The following is a 22,445-nucleotide window of genomic DNA, read 5'->3' on the forward strand; positions in this document are numbered from 1 at the left end:
TCATCCCTGATGATTCTGTCCAATTTCTTACCCAAAGCTAATGTAAGATTGAAAGGTTATTATACTGAGTCGCTTTTCTAGTTATTGCACTCACAGCTTCCAGTCAATGAAGCATTCTCTTCTCGTGGTATCAAAGATGTTATTTGCTGCCTTACCAGCATTTCTTCTACTATTCTGGGAGAGATATCGTCAGGACCACTTGGCATATTTAGATTTAATAATTCTAGATGTTTTTCTGCATCATGCAAATGTAAAAACATCTTTTTTCTCTGCCTGTAGAGACGTTACTCACTTGTGGTGTAAACATAAAATGTTTGACACAGAACACTGAGCCGGAGCACTTGTCTCGGAAGGAAGCTATTTCTTTGTTATTGTCACTAAGGTGCCATTAGCCTTAGATAACGGGCCCGTAGTATCTTAATTTTATTCTAATCCTCTTTATATTAGATAATTGTGACAGGGTTTTCCTTCATGCTGATCCTCATATTCTTTATGAAATGTTTGATTTAATCTTGTATTCATCTAATTATCCAGCGGCTGTTGTAGTTATATTTCCTGTGTTTATTCCTTTTCCTTCTGATCACATCTTTCATTTGTTTAGTCATCCAGCCTCGTATTTCTTCTTCAATATCTTTCTTCTTGTTTCTAGGAACATCATCTCCCTCAAGGAGGATTATATTTCCATTGTTACATCTCATCATCGTACTTATTGTACATCTAAAAGGTGATCCAATTCATCAATACCACGATGCGTCTCATCGAAGTCATCCAACCTCAAATTTGGTGTCATCGTATCACTAAGATCTATAGCGAAATCTATAGCGAGTCTAATGATATCGTCTTCACTGTTATCTTACTTTCCCTCGACCTCACAGGGAGCTGTCCTCTCTCTCTCTAAGTATCACTTAACTATCGTTACCTCGCCGTGGGTCATGAATTATTGGACCTAATAATCAATCTTCTATTACATCAATTAGTTTCTCTCCCTCGAGGTCTCATTTCACGATATTCCTGTTAATGCTGGGGTCGATATAACCTGCGGCTCTTATTCCCATGTTATTTTTCTTGAGACAACTTCACTTTATAAAACAATATCATTTTCCACTCATTTAGGGAAATATATGTACTACAACAACCAGTTTGGTCGTCTTCTTCATCCGTTCGATACACAGTGTGTCAAATACGTCGACATCACTTGGATATAACGAAGTTACATTGCTTTAAACTCTCACTGACGTCCAGCATACTCGCCCACATGTCTTGTTATCTATATGGACTGAAAGCTCTTTATCCTGGTAGACAGCCTCATGCCCTTACCCTGAATAATTTCCCCTTGGAATGGGTAAGTCATACCATATACCTGGGCGGACAGGCGAACGGTGCAATGATTCTAAACCTGGAGGTCTACCATCTTATGAAAACCTGTTCCAGACTGCATGCTCCCATTACTGACCTTAGTAGGAAAGTCAATGGGGCGACTGACCCGTTGACTCACACTGTGTAAGTCTCTTGTCATCTCCTGTATTAACTATGATGGTCCAACGTTACTTAACATATGCCTATTCTTCTCTGGTGTGAGTCTCAGGTGGTCCCACTGAATGTACTTCAGGGTGATACCCCTGCCAAACGCACTCGTTATGTTGTGTGTCCGCCACAGGTAATGGGTTAGACCCGTGTCCTTCCGGCAAGATCCCTGTCCACTTAGGGATCTCGCATGAATGGAATCGCTGATGCCTTGGCGAGAACTGGTCCGGGAAAAAATGCTACAACTGACTACGTGTCCTCGTGCCTCATGCCAGCGTGGGATACCTAACTGTACTTTTGGGATAATGAGACACCTCCCCACTGGTACAGGACAATGTGAATGTAGGAAAGGGATCTCGAGCCAGACAAGTTAAGGCTGACAGAGTGAGTATTCGGGTCACCTCCCTGTGTCCCTCCCATCCCCACCCTACACACAACCTTGAGCATTACCTTATCTGCCCGTACATACAGCGGTTTAAAGCCGTCTGTTGGGAAACGAGATAAACCATCTGAGGGAGACACATGCCTGTTGAACACTTTGCTTCATTTCTCATACTACTGATGACGTACGTAATGTCGCCCCTGATTTTCTTTAGGCTTTAAGAAGGTCTCTGTATTACGTCAGATTTTTCCATCGTGACTCAAGTTGAAATTGGATTTTCTTACCAGGGAACTAGGTAAATAACACCTAAATCCTGTTCATTATTTGGATAAAATGTTAAGCAACACTATCCCGGTACCTCTAATTCTGCTCATAAAATATCCTCTGCAGTATTGATCCATGTTTCTGTCGTTGACATGATATCTGGCTTTCCTGTGAGTACGTGAGACCTTAGTTCATTCCAATTTCAGTTCATTCCATATTCCTGGCGTTGGTTTAGAAAACCGTCAGGCCGGAAATGACAAGGATCTTTGGAGGAAGTTTTCTCGATCCACTGGGTCACTTTAAACGCACCTCTGACCCGTCCCCTGCAGCATGTTCGACCTCACTGAACCTGTCACTTGGGGGTCAGCGCGGTCTTACCGAACTCCCATGACCTAATCCCACATTTCCATCTGTTGGCCACACTCCATCTCTCCTGACCTAAATGGCAGCTGCCTTCCTGGATCTAATTAAAGTAATTTATGGAGGGGAGAGGGATGGAGGAAGCAGGGGGTGGCATGGGTAAGACAGACAAAAACATCAACACACACTAACTATTCGTACTCAGCACTATACATCACTGACAGAGGCAGTTTAAATGAACAGTTTATCAATAATAAGAGCATACTTCAGCATCTCTGAACAACAACATAGGTTAACAAGTGGTATTTCACTGCAGCTGCCGATGTCGAAGGCTTCTTCGGGAGGCATCAAGAGTGCAGACGACGGTGTAGTGGGTCCTCCACCAGCAGTAGTGACCTGACCTTGTCGGCGGTGCCCACACGGTGTCTTCACCTCTGACCCACCTCTCCCCCTCGTGTCGCCTGTAGATGCTGTGGACGCAGTGTGTGTGTGTGGGGGGCAGAGACAGGTCTTTGTGGTGTTCCCACATCACCTCTACCCACACACACACACACACACACACGCGTGTGCTGCAGACCAGCACCCATAACCAAGATAACACATCATTCAAACGATCACATACTTTAATCAAAAGTCACTGCAGATATCACAGGCTTCGTCAGCCACATGTCACTGCAGAGTGGACAAGCTTCTTCAAGCACGTGTCACTGCAGGCAAAATGGACGAGCTTCATCAAACAACATATCACTACAAAGAAAACAGGCTCATGACACAAGGCTTGCGGTAGTCGCCTCTACCATACTCAGCCGAGACAAATCAAACGTCCAGAGAAGGAGGATCCCAAGACGCCCGGATAACAGCCTAGGAGCCCCGGATAAAAGCCTGAGGCGTCCGGGTAACGTTTGGTTGACAGTAGCAGGCATCCGGGCAACAGCCTGGGGCATCCATCACACATGCTGCCACCAAAGAACCAGGTCGCGCCCTGGAAGTTCTCTATCGGTGAAAGACAGACGTCACCTCTAGTAAATCGATGCAAAAAAGGAGAGAAAAAAATTGAGTGCAAGAATGAGTCGTCCTGGACATGCTCAAATCGTAAGATATGGAAGGAAGACTCGATATCCTGGAAGACTCTTACCAAATGGCAAGATCAGGTGGAATTAAAGGTTTGTTATTGATAGAAGTCAGTGATTACAAGTCTGTAACTGAGTCATGAATGAATTCGGGGAGAGTTAGGTGAAGCGGTGGTTGGTTGGTCCATCCAATGTTGTTTAAGATTCGCAGGACCTCAGCCTGACATGGCTCCTTGTCTTTACAGCCCACCTTCTTCCCTTTGTTGAGTCAGTTTCAGATATATGACCCCACAAGCCGCGAAGAGGAGGAAGAGCACAGACGACGATGCAAGAAGGGCTGATCAGGTGGAGTGACGCGCGTAAACACACCCCTGCAGCCACATCAATGTGGCAGGTTGAATTAAGTATGTTGGGTCCACTAGAAGTATACAAGATAAAAAAATGCTTTGTAGGTGGCTTGGACTCTATTAGAAAAGCACGTGCATATCATCCTGCGCTAAGAAACATGAGGGGGGTCAAGGGCCCAGGCATTACAAGCATATCCGGGACATGCACATCAGACAAGGCTACATACCCGGTACCACAGCGCCACCTGGAGGGGACAGAAAACAGGAGAAAAAAGGAAAACGTTAGCTAAACCACCAGGGAAAATGGGAAGCCGTTGGTAACAGACACACTTGCATGTGCGCGTTGAAGAGCAAACTAGTCCCAGCCTTGACTTCCAGAGGAACTTGATGATTCTCTCTAAAGGACAGGTGGGAGTGTGTGATGAGATGTTCGACCAACGAAAGGTCATAAATAAAATTCATATAAGGTTCAGTTTCTTCTCGGGGTTACGAAGGAAGGAAAAACAATCTTACAACCAAATTTAACTTCGTTTCGACTATCTCATCAACTAATAGATTAATAAAATCAATTAATAAACATCTACTGTCCAAGTTCTAACTTGGGAATCAAAACAACCACAATGCAATATTCAAATAAGGAAAAGGGGTGAAAACATAATTAACAATGGTGTGTAACGCAAGCCAAAGCCAAACAAGGGTTAGCTCTACGGACAAGTGCTAGTGTGTTTGCTTACCAACTGGCACACTGAGCACGACATCTGTGTCCAGGACAAGCACCGGGTCTCAAAGTTTCGCTTTGTATAATGGCTTACAAGGCCTACTTCACATTCAGCATTCTAAAAGCAACTCTATGTGGTACATCTAAAGGTTAATATATATATATATATATATATATATATATATATATATATATATATATATATATATATATATATATATATATATATATATATATATATTCCTATGAGTTCACTGGGAAATGAAACACGATAAGTTCCCAAGTGCACTTTCGTGTAATGATCACATCATCAGGGGAGATACAAGAAAGAAGTATAACAGTCAGTTGATAGAAAACGAAGAGATGTAGCTAGGACGCCATTTCGTAAATGGAGGTCGGGTGCTAGAAGAAAGAAATATAACAGTCACTTGTTTACCAAATGGCGTCCTAGCTACGTCTCTTCGTTGTTTATCAACTGACTGTTATATTTCCTTCTTGTATCTCCCCTGATGATGTGATAATTGCACGAAAGTGCACTTGGGAACTTATGTTTTATTTCCCCATGGACTGGTTGGAATATACTTGATCACGCGCTCAGTTGTGATCCTTTCCTATATATATATATATATATATATATATATATATATATATATATATATATATATATATATATATATATACACCGTCCGACTTCATGCATCGTCATATGAATTCACAGTCGTACTGCAGGGTTATACTTGGGCATTCTTTATGGTGCAAGAAAAAAGTTGCTAAAGAATGCATTTAAGTATTACACTGCAAAACGACTTCGATACGCAACGTTCAGTTGAAGACAAATGATATGCTAATCATTCATGATGCCAGACCAAATGTAAAAACACCATTCTAGCACTACATGATTCTCATCTTCAGTAAATCGTGCAAAACAAAATATAAAGCCATTGAATGGGATGATTAACGCGCGCGCGCGTGCCAATGTTCCCCATGGATGGATGGAACACGGTCTGCTGAATGTTTACTGAAACTGCCAAAAGTTTGGACATCTCCGCTGCCTGGACACGACGAAGTGCTGCTTTGTAAAAGGCTCTGTCACCGTCAACCAGGAATAGGGTAAAGTCGGGGATCTATATCATCTTGACCGCTGAGTTGTTTAGTGTGACACTAAATGAGTTAATTCTGCAATATGAACGAAACAACTCAGCGATCCAGATCAACAATTCACATACTCATGGAAGCTTTTACTGTGTGCGGACCGCCGCCTGGCACATTGCGGTATATCTTGAGCTGCAGCAGTAGGCTGCCCAGGCGGGTCCGCTAACAAGAAAAGTCTTCCAGCATATAACACATTATCATGTGAAGACACGTTGAGGAACATACATACTGATACATATCAACATCAAAGACCTAGAAAAACAGGGTGTATGTACAAATGTTGAAGTGCTGACACATAGGGTGAGGAGAGAGAAGCAAGACTGATAATTTACGTCAAAGAAGAGACATGACAATAATATGAGGTAATACAGGGGGGTGATGAGTGAACGGTGGAAATTATGAGAGATGAATGTGAGGTACAGGACGTAAATAAACCCGGTATGAGTAACGTACAAGTGACGTTCATTTTCGTGAAGAGCAACAGCCTCCACACAGTGCGTCCCGAAGACTGTGTGCTACGGCGAGGCCAACACCTGCAGGTACTGGACTATCCCGGGTCATAACGACTGCTCCAGGTCATACTGGCCTACTGCCAAATCATACGTCACACTAACCTGCTCCAGGTCAAGCAAGCATACCCAAGGTAATACAGGTGTACTTCAGGTCATACAGGACTGACAACTTAATGTCATACAGGACTACTTCAGGCCATTCTGGACGACCCCAGGTCATACAGGCCAGCACATATCACAGTGACTCGTCCCAGCTCATATTAGCCTGCCCTACTATCACATCGGCATGCTGGAAGGTACAATGACCTGACCTAAGTCACAGAGGTTTGTCCTAGGTGTAGAGGCTTGCCCCAGGTCACAGAGGACTACTTCAGGTAATAATGGCTTGCTTCAGGCCAGTCTTACGCCTGATGTAGACTTCAATATCAATACAAGTTGTGCTGTTGAGTCCGTATTGTGATGAGTTTAAAAAAGTAAATCCACTAAAATATGATGGGAAACCAGGTAGCTCTAGCAACAAGAACTAAACCAGTGAACACTCCTATGTTAAGAACAAGACCAGAACTAGCAGCAGGTAACTCCAGCATCAAGTATTATGACAGGTACTATAACAGTGAACACTCCTATGGTAAGAACAAGACCAGAACTAGACACTGTAATATTGTAACAGCCAACCTTAGGATGAGGTACAGATACATCTGGCAAGGCAGCACGCGATGCTACAGTATACACAACTCAGTGTAAGTTATGTGATGTACCATACAAACACACGCTACAGCACTACATAATACAGTGGACCTTTATCACAGACTTTAGGCGTCCGGGTCTCAGGTTTTATGAACTCTGTAACTACTTCACGTACTTGAGGACGCCCTATTCCTGTACCGAGGCTCTGAAAGCCCAGGAACTTTACCATTGTCAATGATTGTACCCATAATGCTATGTAACTTACACTATGTAATGCTCTACCGTCCATATACATAATGCAAGGTCTCTGTGATTTGCCTCACATACTACTTCCCTGTCTGTAAAAATGTGAACTGATCCTACACATAATGTGCACCTCTATGTACTGAATACACAGGGCTCTCAGCCTTACTCTTTAACTTGCCCAAGTCCTGCTCTGCTCTATACCCATTTATACGTGTATTATGACAAATTCATGAGGCACCTTCAGCCTACTTTATCTTACGTAACTTAAGATGATATCGGAGGTCGTCTATCCCTACATCTCGACTTGAGGTCAAGCTGATTTTATTTCCCTATAAGCCTGCTGGAGTCCGCAGCCTGCAGGCCTGTCTTATCACCACATCCTGACTGGTTTAGTTATATTTGTCGATACTTATCCAGGACCTCTTCTTAAATTCCTCCGCTGCACGACCTCCAGTGTTTGTATTGGCTGTAGGCAATGTTAAATGGTCTCGAGTCTTTGATATTTAGAGCGTTTCCTCTTCATGCACTCGGTGTACCTTCTGGTTCAGATGGTAAGATTTTACATTAGTCTCGCATTGCCTGCTGTGCCAACAGGAAACTATTCTTCAAGTATGCGTTGACAGTCACGCCTTCCAGGACTCTCCAAGTGTAATCATACCTCTAACGTCTGCGCTCCGTGTCGTACAGCCTCAGTGTTTTCAGTCGTTCCCAATAGCCCCTATCGTTTACGGTGTTAATGTGAACTGTGAAAGTTTTCCGCACACTTTCACAGGCCGCAATTCTACCTGCCCTCAATGGTGCTGTTAACACTCACAGGTATTGAGTTCAGAAAAGTATTAATGCCTTGAAGGGCAAATATTATTGTTTTTTTTTCATCTTTTTCTTGAAGGTTCGTAAACTCCAGCCTTTTCATCTATTTGGAAGAGGCTACTGTTGCTCTATTGTGTTCGCTGAAGACAAGGTCGTCACACACTTTACTCAGGTCTTTTGCATTTTTTTTTATATTTTTTCAAGATACGGTGAAGTCTGTTTCTATCTGATATACTGCAATGCTTTATAGTTCTTCCCTTTCCACATTAAGAAGTGATTAAACTTTTCATCACTAAAAAAACAAGTTAGTTTCAGTAGCCCAGACTTGATTTACGTATATTTCAATTTCTTATAACATTCGTTTGATTTCTTGTACTGATAAAATCTCTGCACTAATTCTGGTGTGATGTGCAGTGTATATGAAACTATGGCACATATATGTGTCCAATGTTGGTTATGAGAATGAGAAACAATAGAGGTGCGAGTGCAGCTGCTTGGAAAACTGAACGTTTAACCTTAAGAGACATCAGAAATATCCTGATTTACGACGTGTTGTCATGTCGGTGGTATGTTGTGTATTCGTCGTCCATCCTTTCCATAATACGTGGCAACAATTTTTTAGAGGCTTTTGTGAAGTCTTTGTCTATCATCAGCACATTGTTCTCTCCGCCTACAGAAACGTATAATCTGGAAACTAAGAGCGGCATGACCTTCCCGCCCGTGAAACTGTTTTCCCTGTCTTACGTGGATCACTTTACTTCACGAGGGCAGTCAACTTACACACCAAAATCTTCCTCTAAAATCTTAATGACGTGCGATGTCAGTGCTACTGGTGGGCACCAGTTTGTTAGAACTGATTTGCTTCATTCGTGAAATGCGGCGACGTGAGTTATTTATAAACTCAGGGATTATGCCAGAGTCCAGAACTCTTAAAAAAAAATGTTTAATGCTTGTGCTAGTGACCTTTACATTTTCTCTGCATAAAAACGATTTAAGGAGTCTAGTCCTGAAGCAGAACGCATGGGGGATGTTCCCAATAGCCCTCTCCAAGTCCCACGGACGGCCTGGCAACGAAGATCTGTGGTAAGATCTATGTCATGTATATGCTTAGGAAGAAATCGTTTGGGTCATTTATCTTCAAGGTGATCTTTGGTTCAATGAATACAGATTCATGTTGCTTTTCCAGTTTCTTCCTCGTCTCCTGGCAAACCTTCCTGTATGTGCCCTCTTCTGTTCTCAGTAGGCCAGTGGTACTTACCACTGATCCTCGATTTCCTTCCACGTATGAATTAATTTTTTTTCCTTACTGACTGCCCTTCTCCTGCTTTTTTGGGGTCTTAAATGATTTGCTTTGAGTTTATTTTCTATGTCCACCCGTTCATTTAGCAGCTTTGCTTTCCTGAGGTCTTGTCTCATAAAGTCTGCAGCTGTTTCCCGCCTCCTACAATGGAAGTCATTCTGTCTTGTCTGGATCTCTTGCATTTTTTCGTCTTTGGCATGTGTGCGTGTTGCACTTTTGGGGGACTTCAGCAGTCAACCATTTCCCGCACTCCTCTGGTGTTTTGCTACTCAGAAGTGCTTTCCACTGTATCCCAAGGAACCCATTCCGTAACGCCTATCACCTGACTTGTATATCACTGAGCCAATGAGTAATTTGTGTATATAAGTGCTTAAAACATAGGGTCCTCAACCCATTCCCATGACCTAACTCATGTTACTCCTCTGTCTATACATGAGGCTCTTGATCCATCCTTTACTGTGCTTGCATCTGTGTACTGAACACATGGAACCCTAACTCCACCTCTATAACTTGCCTGACATTCCCTTATCTATATAACTACACACTCAAGTTTGTATAGCGACTAAAATACTTTCTCCACGCCATAGCATGTAGAGAGGGAGTAAATAAGGAAAATGAATTAACCGCCACAGCTCAGCGAGGCAGGTCTTACATTGCACTCTAGGTCATACAGAACTGCTCTAGTCCATATGGGATACCCCAGGTCATACAGGGCTACGCGAGGTTATACAACGCTGCCCTAGGCTACAAAGGGCTGCACCAGGTCATACAGGGTTGCTGCAAGTCATATAGGGCCAGTTCAGGTCATACGGAGCCCCGCTAGGTCATATGGGGCCGCTCAGGTCACAGACACAAGGTCGACCAACTGAAGGGAGACAAGACAGGTGTTGGTATCACCGTAAAAATTGTGATGGAAGACTTTCCCTTGTTAGAACGTTGGGCTGACGATAAGTACTGCTAAACCTATATAACTTATGGAATATCTAGTGGAAGAAACGTGCAAGCGAAAGAACGCTAACTGGAAAACGGAGGAGCCTGTGAAACGTTCAGCATCAGGAAGATGCAGCTGAAACGTCTATGGCTCCGTCTATACTCGATGCCTAACCTCTGATGCATAACAGAAGCTGTGTACCATAAGAAGAGGTGAGGCTGGCGATGCAGGACAAATAGCTACACATATCTTACACCAATACTTGAAAACTGACAGCTGGAGAAAGAATAAATGTTTACAAAAGCAAGGTCTCTACGATGAATTACATTTACTATAACAAATGAATCCCACAAAACTTAAAAAATCAATCGCCAGCCTTCGCCGAAGTCGCGTTCAAACCACCAAACAAGAGTGCTATGTGGGCTTAACTCCTCGCCTTGCATTCATAGTACTAATAACACGGCAGTTTATAAAGATAAAATAATGCTCATGTGGATGTGGGTTGAGATTTAGTGGTGGCTGCAGTTATAACTACCGTGTGGTATCAATACCAGTAGTTCTAAATTTGTGCAATACATCGTAACTCTGGACTTTATTGCGGCAATAACTCGGGCCACCACGGCTGCCACTGACCAGCCAACCAGTCAGCACCCACGACTTGCCACACAAGCCGCTGACCAGCCAACCAGTCAGCACCCACGACTTGCCACACAAGCCACTGACCAGCCAACCAGTCAGCACCCACGACTTGCCACACAAGCCACTGACCAGCCAGTCAGCAACACCCACGACTTGCCACACCAGCTACTGAACAGCCAGTCAGCAACACCCACGACTTGCTACACCAGCTACTGAACAGCCATTCAGCAACACCCACGACTTGCCACACCAGCCACTGACCAGCCAGTCAGCTCCACCCACGACCAGACACACCAGCCACTGACCAGCCACTCAGCAACACCCACGACCTGCCACACCAGCCACTGACCAGCCAGCCAGTCAGCAACACCCACGACTTGCCACACCAGCTACTGACCAGCCAGTCAGCAACACCCACGACCAGCCACTGACCAGCCACTGACCATCCAGCCAGTCAGCATCCTTGACCTGCAGTGGTCATCACATCTTCCAACACTTTACAGTGCAACAATGACGTACTGCCCCTCTCTACCCCAGCTGGATCAGAATATAAACACCAAACCTTTGTACCTTACGAGAATGTGTTATGAAACTTTGTATGGTACAAGAATGTGTTATGAAACTTTGTATGGTACAAGAATGTGTTATGAAACTTTGTATGGTACAAGAATGTGTTATGAAATTTTGTATGGTAAAGGAATGTGTTATGAAACTTTGTATGGTAAAGGAATGTGTTATGAAACTTTGTATGGTACAAGAATGTATTATGGAACATTGTATGGTAAAGGAATGAGTTATGAAACTTTGTATGGTACAAGAATGTGTCATGAAATTTTGTATGGTACAAGAATGTGTTATGAAACTTTGTACGGTACAGGAATGTATTATGAAACTTTGTATGGTACAAGAATGTGTTATGAAACTTTGTATGGTACAAGAATGTGTTATGAAACTTTGTATGGTACAAGAATGTGTTATGAAATTTTGTATGGTAATGTGTTATGAAACTTTGTATGGTACAAGAATGTATTATGGAACTTTGTATGGTAAAGGAATGTGCTATGAAACTTTGTATGGTACAAGAATGTGTTATGAAACTTTGTATGGTAAAGGAATGTGTTATGAAACTTTGTATGGTACAAGAATGTGTTATGAAACTTTGTATGGTAAAGGAATGTGTTATGAAACTTTGTATGGTACAGGGATGTGTTATGAAACATTGTATGGTACAGGGATGTGTTATGAAACTTTGTATGGTACAAGAATGTGTTATGAAACTTTGTATGGTACAAGAATGTGTTATGAAACTTTGTATGGTAAAGGAATGTGTTATGAAACTTTGTATGGTACAAGAATGTGTTATGAAACTTTGTATGGTAAAGGAATGTGTTATGAAACTTTGTATGATAAAGGAATGTGTTATGAAACTCTATGGTACAAGAATGTGTTATGAAACTTTGTATGGTACAAGAATGTGTTATGAAACTTCGCATGGTACAGGAATGTGTTATGAAACTTCGCATGGTACAGGAATGCATTACAAAACTTTGAAAGCTAGTGTATTGTGGAATCTGGACGGAATTTGTTGAGGATCCGGAGAAAATCGCCTGGAATTTACTGGCATCGCAGAAAATCCTCTATAATCACCAACATCAAGTCTGGAAACTAGTGTCCTGGGAGAGGATACAAAAGATAGAGATATTCTGGAAAGTTCTTCTAATATAATGTTTGTTTGGGTATAGTGGATAATACATGGGGCGTCGCAGGGGGAAAAGTGAACGGCCATTGCTATGTGAGATGTGTGTAGTTGCTGAGCACAGCATCGCGATGGATGGTCCTACGGCAGAAATCAAGAGACAGAAGCTGAAGCTCAGGGCATTACTATGTCACAGGTGAAGGAGTGATGAGTACAGACCTCTGTGGCTCACTATGTAACCTACGAGTTAAACATGAATGTAAAGTATGATGCCACAGTGTATACTGGTGCCTCTAAGACAGACGAGGTGGTTGGTACGAGGGAGCTGATGTGTCACATGTGATCAAGAATGTACGACGCAGCTGTTCATGTGCTGGACCTGAGAAAGAATGTACTATGCAGCTGTTCATGTGCTGGACGTGGGGAAAAATGTACTATGCAGCTGCTCATGTATTAGACGTGGGGAAGAATGTATTACGCAGCTGTTCATGCGTTGGATTTGTGGAAAAATGTACTATGTAGCTGTCATGTATTAGATGTGGGGAAGAATGTATTACGCAGCTGTTCATGTGTTGTACTATGTAGCTGTCATGTATTAGATGTGGGGAAGAATGTATTACGCAGCTGTTCATGTGTTGGACTTGTGGAGGAATGTACGATGCAGCTGTTCATGTGTCAGACGTGAGGATAAACACACCCTGTAGCCCCTGCAGCTGTTCACGTGTACCATTCGAGGAACCGTCCACTCTACAACTATGTCAAAAAGTGTATTTATAGAAGCAAGCCAGCGGATGGGATTCAAAGTACGAGAGTCACGGCTGTTCCAGGTTGACTGTGGGAGGCACAGGAGAGAGCCTCGGAGACTCATCGTTAAAATACAACAGAGGCGTTCGAAGGTAAAAGGAAACACATTAGGCCAAATTTCATGGCTGTCGTCCGCCCACCAGCGTTAACGCTCCTGTCTCGATTGCGTCACTAAGTGCACCTTCCACACACACACACGCTGCTACAAGGCCTCTCCGTCTTTCACTACAGTTCAGTCCGGCCTCTGTCGTTCTCGGAGCGAGTAACCTCCAGTTATAGATCACCGGGGAAGACACGGGGGTTCAAGATAATATTCTTCACCATCGTAATTCCGTCTCAACAACAACACCCTCATTTGTTGTCCAAATTCCCTCCCACATCTCTCATACCTTGTCTGTCCCTCCAAACACAATCGCCGCTGCTCACGTTCATCCTCATACTCATTTTGTAACCTAATGTAGGCCTAACCTTTCTTTGGATGGTCTTACAGTGAACATCTTGTGTCGTAAATTGATCAACGTATTCTTAAACATGAACTGAAAAGAAATCCTCAGATCCTCTTCCACTCGACCACTTCCGACCCGAAACCTTTCTTATCCCTCTTAAGCTTACCTTACATTTTTCTTTCTTTACTGTTTTCAACTTTCTATGTCCGCGTTCTTCCAACCTTTCGCACACAATATAAAGCAATGCAAACACTCATCAGCACATAACACTTCCTCTAGCATTCTCCAGCCACCTCGTCTATTCCAGGACCCTCTCCCTAGACTCCTCGGCCACCTCGTCTATTCCAGGTTCTCTCCTAACGCTCTCCAGCCACCTCGTCTATTCCAGGACCCTCTCCCGAGATTCTCCAGCCACTTCATGTACTCCAGGGTTTTCTCCTAACACTCACCAGCCACCTCATCTCTTCCAGGACCCCTCTCCCGAAACTCTCCAGTCACCTCGTCTACTCCAGGACCTTCTCCCAACGCTCTCCAGCCACCTCGTCTACTACTGAGCAGTCTCTCAACACTTTTAGCCAGCCACCTCATCTACTCCCGGGCTCTCTCTTGACACTCACCAGTCACCTCGTCTTTCCCAGGGCGCTCTCCCATCACTTTCCAGCTACTGACAATTGACAAGGCCAGCAACACTATCATCACATTACTTACTAAAACTTAGTGTGTGACATCTAGTAAACATGATGGGAAAGACAGAGTCCCCGTGTGGTAGGGGAGAGGCTTGAAGGGACTCCAGAGGTTCCTCCAGCTTTAAACCACTAAATTTTGAGCAGGTAAGAAAGTCTCCGGCCAGGTCGAGAATAAAGGAGAGCGAGAGAGAAGCTTATACATACTAAATCAGGCAAGTTTATGCTGATGGCCGCAGTGCCTGTGACCGAGCAAGCCTAGGATTGCCATTCTCGAAGCACTGCTCAACCCTCGCATTGCCTGTGACCTTGCGAGCCTAGGGATGTCAAACTCAAAGCACTGCTCAACCACTGACAGTGCCTGTGAACCAGTAGGCCAAGATGTGCAATTCACGAAGCACTGCTCAATTCTTGCATTACCTGTGACCTACTGAGATGGGGTGCCAATTAGAAGACACTACTCACCTCTTCGTGCTTGTGACCTAGCGAGTCAGAGGTGCCAAGTACTAGGCACTGCTCAAATGTTGCAGTGCTTGTGACCTAGCGAGCTAGGGGTAGCACTGCTCGACTCCTGCAGTATCCTAACAGACTCTTATTTAGGGAACCTACAGCAACGATACAGTTAATATCAGCGACTCTGGACACATAGATTGATGCTAGAGCAACACATTACCACCAAACTGAAATGAAATCTCATTCCAACAGTTGATGATTGTCGTTGGAGCGACGGTGTAGTGATGAAGCATCTAATGAAGTCATAATATACCGTGAAGGTGTAGGGGTTCAATCGCCAAACTGATTCGAAAACATTAAAACGGATTCGAATATCTTTTTCCTGTTCAAACGGGGGATTCATATCCACCATACATTATGAACATTCTTGAGTTTACCTGAAGCTTCATGAAACAGTTTGTAAAGCTTCATGGGAATAATGGTGATGGCGATGATGATGATGATGATGATGATGATGATGAGAAGAACATGAAGAAAAGGACGGAAAAGATTTTACATCCAAGTGAGACAGAGAACAGTGAGGTGTGGGCCAGCCAGCCAGCCAGCCAGCCTGCCGCCCACAAGACCAGCTCAGGTGAAACACTGCCTTCTTATTTGTGTTCTTGATTTACGTTGTAATGAGCAAGGCTTCCAGGCTGGCTGAGATACTGTGGCAAGAGGAGGTATAATTTGACAAACATTTTCACTAGTGTTACTGCACACGCACAGAAAACGTAGTGAGTACAACACGTACAGAAAACGGAATGAATAAAACACACAGAAAATGGAGTGTGAGGACATTCGGAACACTTAACTAATAAAACAGTCTATGCACCAGGCGTAATGGAGGGAAGTTTTCGAAGGAAGAAATGATGAAGTTGTAGAATGATGAACATGTGGAAGAGAAACTTTAGTAGTTTATGATGGTGGAGGAGTGTGGGTATAGTCTCTCTCTCTCTCTCTCTCTCTCTCTCTCTCTCTCTCTCTCTCTCTCTCTCTCTCTCTCTCTCTCTCTCTCTCTCTCTTAAGAAAAATACCATGTAATTTCTCTTGAAGGCGTTAACACCCATTAAGGACCCTGGGTGATGGGTGGGTTTAAGAGGAGGTACAGAGCGACAGGTCATGAGAGTGTATGTACTGGAAGGAGCGCAGGTTCCCGTGTACGAGGCAACAAAGCGGCCGTCTTGCACACATTTGGAAGACAAAGTGGAAATGAGAGGAGGAAAATAAGCAAAGTTCCTCGGATAATGTGAATGTCTGGTGGAGGAACCCATGCCTCATTCTGAGGCCTCACACCTCACCACGACCTGGTTGTCTTATAACTCCAGGTCACATGGCAGTGACTCCGGGGTCACCTGTTGACCCCGAGGTCTCTGCAATGACCCCCGAGTCACCTGATGACCCCTAGATTCACTGCATGATCCCTGAGTCATCACGTGACCCCTCCCTGGGTCACCACTTGGGGGACGAGACCCCGAATTTCGACCTTTAACCTGAGGTGACCTCTGACCCCGTGTGGGGTCAGGTTCTTACCTTAGGGAGGGCGGCCAGCGCCTGCTGCTTGACGTCCCACACCAGGTCATCCTTGTGGAACTGGAGGCACTTCTCCACCTTGAGCTCCGGCACGTTGATCCTGAGGACGACCTCGTCCCCAGCACTGGAGGCCGAGGACGACCCCGCCCCGGAGGCCGACCCCGAGGCCGAGCTCACACTGACGCCGTCCTCCATCACCGCACTCCGTGACCTGTAACACACCAACACACTCTGATATGACGTGGGTCTTAACGTGACAAGCACTCTTGACGTGCACTCTACCATGCACGCAGATTATTGTGCCACGCACTCAAGCACGACACGCACTCTAACATGACATGAACTTTATAGTATTAAGATAGATATTCAAACATGACACGCACTTTATCACACAAACTTTAATATGACGCACACTATATGACACGCACTTTATTGTCATACGATCTTTAATATGACGCACACTCTATGACACGCACTTTATTGTCATACGAACTTTAATATGACGCACAATATATGACACGCACTTTATTGTCATACGAACTTTAATATGACGCACACAATATGACACGCACTTTATTGTCATGCGACCTTTAATATGACACACACAATATGACACGCACTTTATTGTCATGCGAACTTTAATATGACGCACAATATATGACAAACTTTATTGTCATACGAACTTTAATATGACGCACAATATATGACACACTTTATTGTCATACGAACTTTAATATGACGCACACAATATGACACGCACTCTTATATGGGTCTTAAATGACATGCAACTGACTGTGATAAATACTCTAACAAAACACGCAATTTATTGTAACATGCACTGAAACATGACACAAAATTTGTGAAACGCACTCTGAACACAAAATTTGGGACACGCACTCTACTGTAAGACATTTGACACATGACATGCACTTTACTGATATGCAATGAAACGCACCTTTTTGTGATATACGCTCTAACATGACACACACTTTATTGTGACAAACACTCTATGACACACACTCTAACATGACACACACTCTAACATGACACCATTTACTACGACACTTTAACATAACCGGCAATTAGACTATTTTGACACAGCCTACTCTGTGACGCACTCTAATATGACACGCACTTTTGTGACGCTCATGTTAACATGTGACGCACTTCATTGACATACTAACACGACAAGTACTTTACTGTGACGCACTTTCATGTGAAAGAAGAGGATAAAGATACTGTAATACCTGGACACTTCAAGGTTAGGGAAGGGGAAGGAGGAGGAAGGAGGGAGGGAGGGAACGGGAGGAAGGGAGGGGAGGGAGGGAACGAAGAAGAATGGGTGAGTGGGAAGGATGAAAGGGTGAGGGGAGGAGCAAAAGGAAGAGGGAAAGGAATGGAAATAAGGGGGAGAGGGAGGAAATGGAGGGAAGGAGAAAGAGGAGGAGTGGAGGGAAGGCGAGAGGAGTGGAAGGAAGGAGAGAGAAGGAGTGGAAGGAAGGAGAGAGGAGTGGAAGGAAGGAGAAAGGAGTGGAGGGAGAGACAGAAGGAGTGAAGGGGAGGCGAGAAGGAAAAGAGGGGGGACAAGAGAGGAAGGAGGGTACGAAGGAAGGAGGTGAGGGAGGAATGTATGGAAGATGGGCTCTAACGGAGGGAAGGAAAGTAAGGGAGGGAAGGAAAGATAAGGAAGGGAGAAAGGGGAGGAGGGATAGGGATGGATGGAGGGAGAGAGGAAGGGAGGGATGAAGAGAAGGAGGGTTAGGAAAGGGAGGTTGGAGGATAATGGGAAGGAACGTATCGGGTGGGAGGAGGGGACTTCCCTCTCTAGTCATTGCCACGGCCGTCCCAGGGTTCCCGCCAATGAGGGATGATTACGTAATCGTCCCTCATTGGTCAATGATTTACGTAATCGTCCCTCATTGGTCAATGATCTACGTAATCGTTCCTCATTGCTCATTACTTTTTCCTCTCATCTTTCACTTTCGTACACGAGTCGTGACCTTAGACTCATGCCGTACTGTCGTCACACTGGAGGAGATGGTGTTACTGTGTACCTAGGAGGAATTACACTACTGTTTTCTACTCGAGCTTGGTTCTACCCTTGATATAAACTTTGGCCAGCTTACTGGCAATCTACCTAAGCAGTATAAGAGAACGTCAGACAAGCTGAGAACATCAGCAAGAAACTGATAAATGCTGAATTAGCAGTAATATTTCCTGAAACATGTTTAAGAGATCTCCTGTCTACACACACACACACACACACACACACACATTATATATATATATATATATATATATATATATATATATATATATATATATATATATATATACAGCGTTAATGAGACAGCCTTGATTAAGGCTTCACTTGCCCGTGCTGTCTCAGCTAAGATAAAAAAAAAATATATGCTACTTTTCTAGCAGACGATACGAACAGTGAAGGCTGAAACCAAGATTACAACTTACATAAATCCGACAGGTCTGGTGGAGCTCTTACTTCTGTCATAACTATGAAACTCCTTACGGTATCCATTGCTATGTTCAGCAATACACGCTTCATGCTGATATTTACCACAAAGTAAGCCTCAGAGGATAGCTTTATATACTGCTGAAAATAGCAAAAGGGAACTCTTAAGAAGTTGAATATTTACGTCAGGAACAAGAGAGTCATCACCTAGTCGACTGGTCGATCAATCACGGGAAAACGGTGACGGCTCAAGACAAGGAAACCAGGGCAAAAATCCTGATTCGTTGCATCTATCTTGCCGATCTAAGACACATCTTACCGTCCAGAATTCAGTTTCACTGATAAGAGAAAGGAACGTTGCGCAACACGCTGACATTCAACTTGAAACCATTATCAGCAATAAACGGCAGGGTCCTGATAAGTTTTATCCGAGGACAATGACAGAGGCGAAAAATGAAATAGTGAAGCCTTGCCTGATCCTTCAAGTACCTTGGTTATGTAACATCGATATCCCGACAATGTTAGTTCTTACCCGGGAATTACCGTCCAATTACCTTAACGTCTGCAGCTGGGAAAACTTATGGAAACCATCGTTCCAGAGAAATCTGCAAACCATTTAGAAGACGATCTCTTAATAAACGATTCTCAGTGTGGTTTTCGACGAAATCGCTCACTTCTAACAAATCTGCTCGATTTCTTTTATGACACAATCAACATGTATGACGAAGGTAAAGCTGATGGTATCTAACTAAATTTTTTCAATAAACATTCTATAAAGATCCGCATCAAAGGTTACTAGCAAAAAAAAAAAAAAAAGTCCCGTGGTATTGACAGGGTTGTACTTCGATGGACAGGCCCAACCTTTGAACGGTTAGACGTAACAAGTGGCGTGCCACAGGGATCAGTCTTGGGTCAGTTTCTCTTTCTCATATATTCATGACGTTGATGATGGACTCTATTGTAAAATATCGAAATTTGCAGATGATACTAAGATGGGAAATGAATCTACACTGCACTTGAATGTCTACAGCTTTAAACTTACTCAGACAGACTGATGGAATGGGCTCATAGTTGACGAATGAATTTTAACATAGATAAAGTTTTACATATCGGTACTGAAAACGAGAGGATAGGCTAAAACATGAATTCTGTTAAACTGCAAAAGGCAAACGATAAAATGACTAGGACGTAATAATCCTGCTTACCGAAACCCAATCAGTTCATAAAAGCAGTAAAAAGAGCAAACAAAATTCTTGGATTCATAGACAGGGCTATTGAATTTAAGTCTAGGGAAATCAATATCACTCTTTACAGTTCACAGGTGCGTCTCCAACTTGAATACTGAGTGTAGTTTTGGTCACCTAACTTGAAAAAATAGACCAGATAATGTACAAAAAAACAGGGTCAAGCTACCAAGATTTCCAGGACTGACAAACAAATCCTATGATAGCCGACTCAAAAACAAAACTATTGAGCGTTGAAAAGAGAAGTTTAAGAGGCGATCTAAGACAAATATTCAAAATTATCAAAGGCTTTGATCATCTCGTTTAGCAAGCAACTTAAGGCTTGATTCGTCTGATTCCACTCGTCGTACTGGATACGAACCCGTGCACCAACGTTTTACCTCGAATGAGGCGAAGTACTTTGTCGTCAACAGGATTGTTAACATATGGAATGATTAACCTATTACAGGTAAGGTGATAGCAGTGCTATGGACACGTTCAGAAATACTTTACAAAATATTTCGCCTTCAAGTCCATGACTAACATGAGATGCTCCTTCTTACTCATATTCACAGTCTGCAGGTTCCCACCCTCTACCTGTACCACACTAATCTGTACGTTTCTGTTATCTTCCACTATCACAAACAAAGAGACCCAGTGGTCTGTTGCTGCTTGAATGCCTCCGTATCATGCGCTAAGAGTCGATTTGTGAATGAAAGAAACCTGTTCTAACCTCCTTGGTAACCCGAGTCCAAGCCATAATCTTCCTTGGACGAACTGTATTTTATATCCAGTTGGTGCGTGACAAGTTCTCCTCCCTTCGTCGGCAAACAGTGGAACCAGCCAGACAAGCAACACACTAGACCTACTTTTTCCACAAGAAGACCTAATCTATGACGTCCCCATCGCCAACACAGTGTACTCTGATAACGAGGTACGAGGAGTGACAACAAGTATGGATGCTCGACCGATGGGACAAAACACACGTCATCGTGAAGATAAAGTCAGCCATTTCAGTTGTAATAACAACTTTCCTGATTACTAAACTACCAGTTGTGTGTTTTAAACGTATGACGACAGGACCACTCCAAACGTGTAACGGACATGTACCAGCGCTAAAAAAAAAAAATGTACAAGAGTTCTAGACTACAAAGAATAAGACGCTTCGAATATTGAATCGAAAATAGGTTGCAGACCCTCCCGAAAAAAAAGGGGGTGGGGGATAAAATGATGGACATACATCATAAACTCAGTTACACAACTCAAGCAATAAAAAGAAGAGACATCAGTGAAGCAGAAAAAATTACTTGTAGGCAAAACGGAATTCATAGACCACATATCTTACTAACCCACACTGAACAGAAGAGGTTATATATATACGTGCCCCCGTGGTGATGTGGTTATCGTTACTGACCATGAGTAAGCACAGGCCAGCCCAGGGTCGGCCCAACCCAGATGGTCATCCTCTCCACAGGGATGGTAGATAAATGGGTACTTGGCTTAGGCTGGTGTGTGTGTGTGTGTGTGTGTGTGTGTGTGTGTGTGTGTGTGTGTGTGTGTGTGTGTGTGTGTGTGCGCGCGCGCGCATACATAAGATTAAAGACACGGTACAAGGTTAAGAGACGGGGCAACACGAGCGTAAAATTCTCCCCCTTGTAACGCACAAACAGTAATCATACGGATGATTACCACGAGATGAGCGAGATATTAAAAAAGCAATATGACTTAGTGTTCACTGAGCCAAAAATCACCTTAAAGATGAACGGCCCGACCGACATCTTACACCGCACCACATCTCACCATCTTGCCACAAGACTTCACGAAGGACACTGAGACCATACGAAGCACTCAGCTCCATGACCAGCCAGTCTTCTGGAACTCTGTCTATACATAGCAATGCAAAACACTAGTTGGACTCTGGCATCATCCACGACGGTTTGAAAGTGACCCACATCACCCCAGTACAAAGAGAAGGAAGCAAAGTAATTGCTGTAAACTATCTACCAACGGAAATCAAATCCTACATCAAAATTTTCAAGAGAGTTTTAAGATGTAAACTGACTGACTTTATGGAATCAGATGGCCTACAGAACCCAGGAAAAGATGGTGTCAGTGGGGGAAGATCTTGTCTCTCTCAGTTACTTGACCACTGCAGC

The 22,445-nt window shown here is 43.6% G+C and overlaps 1 protein-coding gene across 1 annotated transcript in view; it reads right to left on the minus strand.

Moving 5' to 3' along the window:
• Prosap (SH3 and multiple ankyrin repeat domains prosap) overlaps positions 1-22,445 on the minus strand; it is a 1,027,613-nt gene that overhangs the window by 232,977 nt on the left and 772,191 nt on the right. Inside the window, 2 exon segments of the mRNA XM_071671621.1 lie at positions 4,175-4,192; positions 16,597-16,807. Of these exon segments, the coding sequence (XP_071527722.1) occupies positions 4,175-4,192; positions 16,597-16,807 (229 nt within the window).

The sequence above is a fragment of the Panulirus ornatus genome, chromosome 16 (assembly GCF_036320965.1).
Source record: "Panulirus ornatus isolate Po-2019 chromosome 16, ASM3632096v1, whole genome shotgun sequence".
NCBI lineage: Eukaryota > Metazoa > Arthropoda > Malacostraca > Decapoda > Palinuridae > Panulirus > Panulirus ornatus.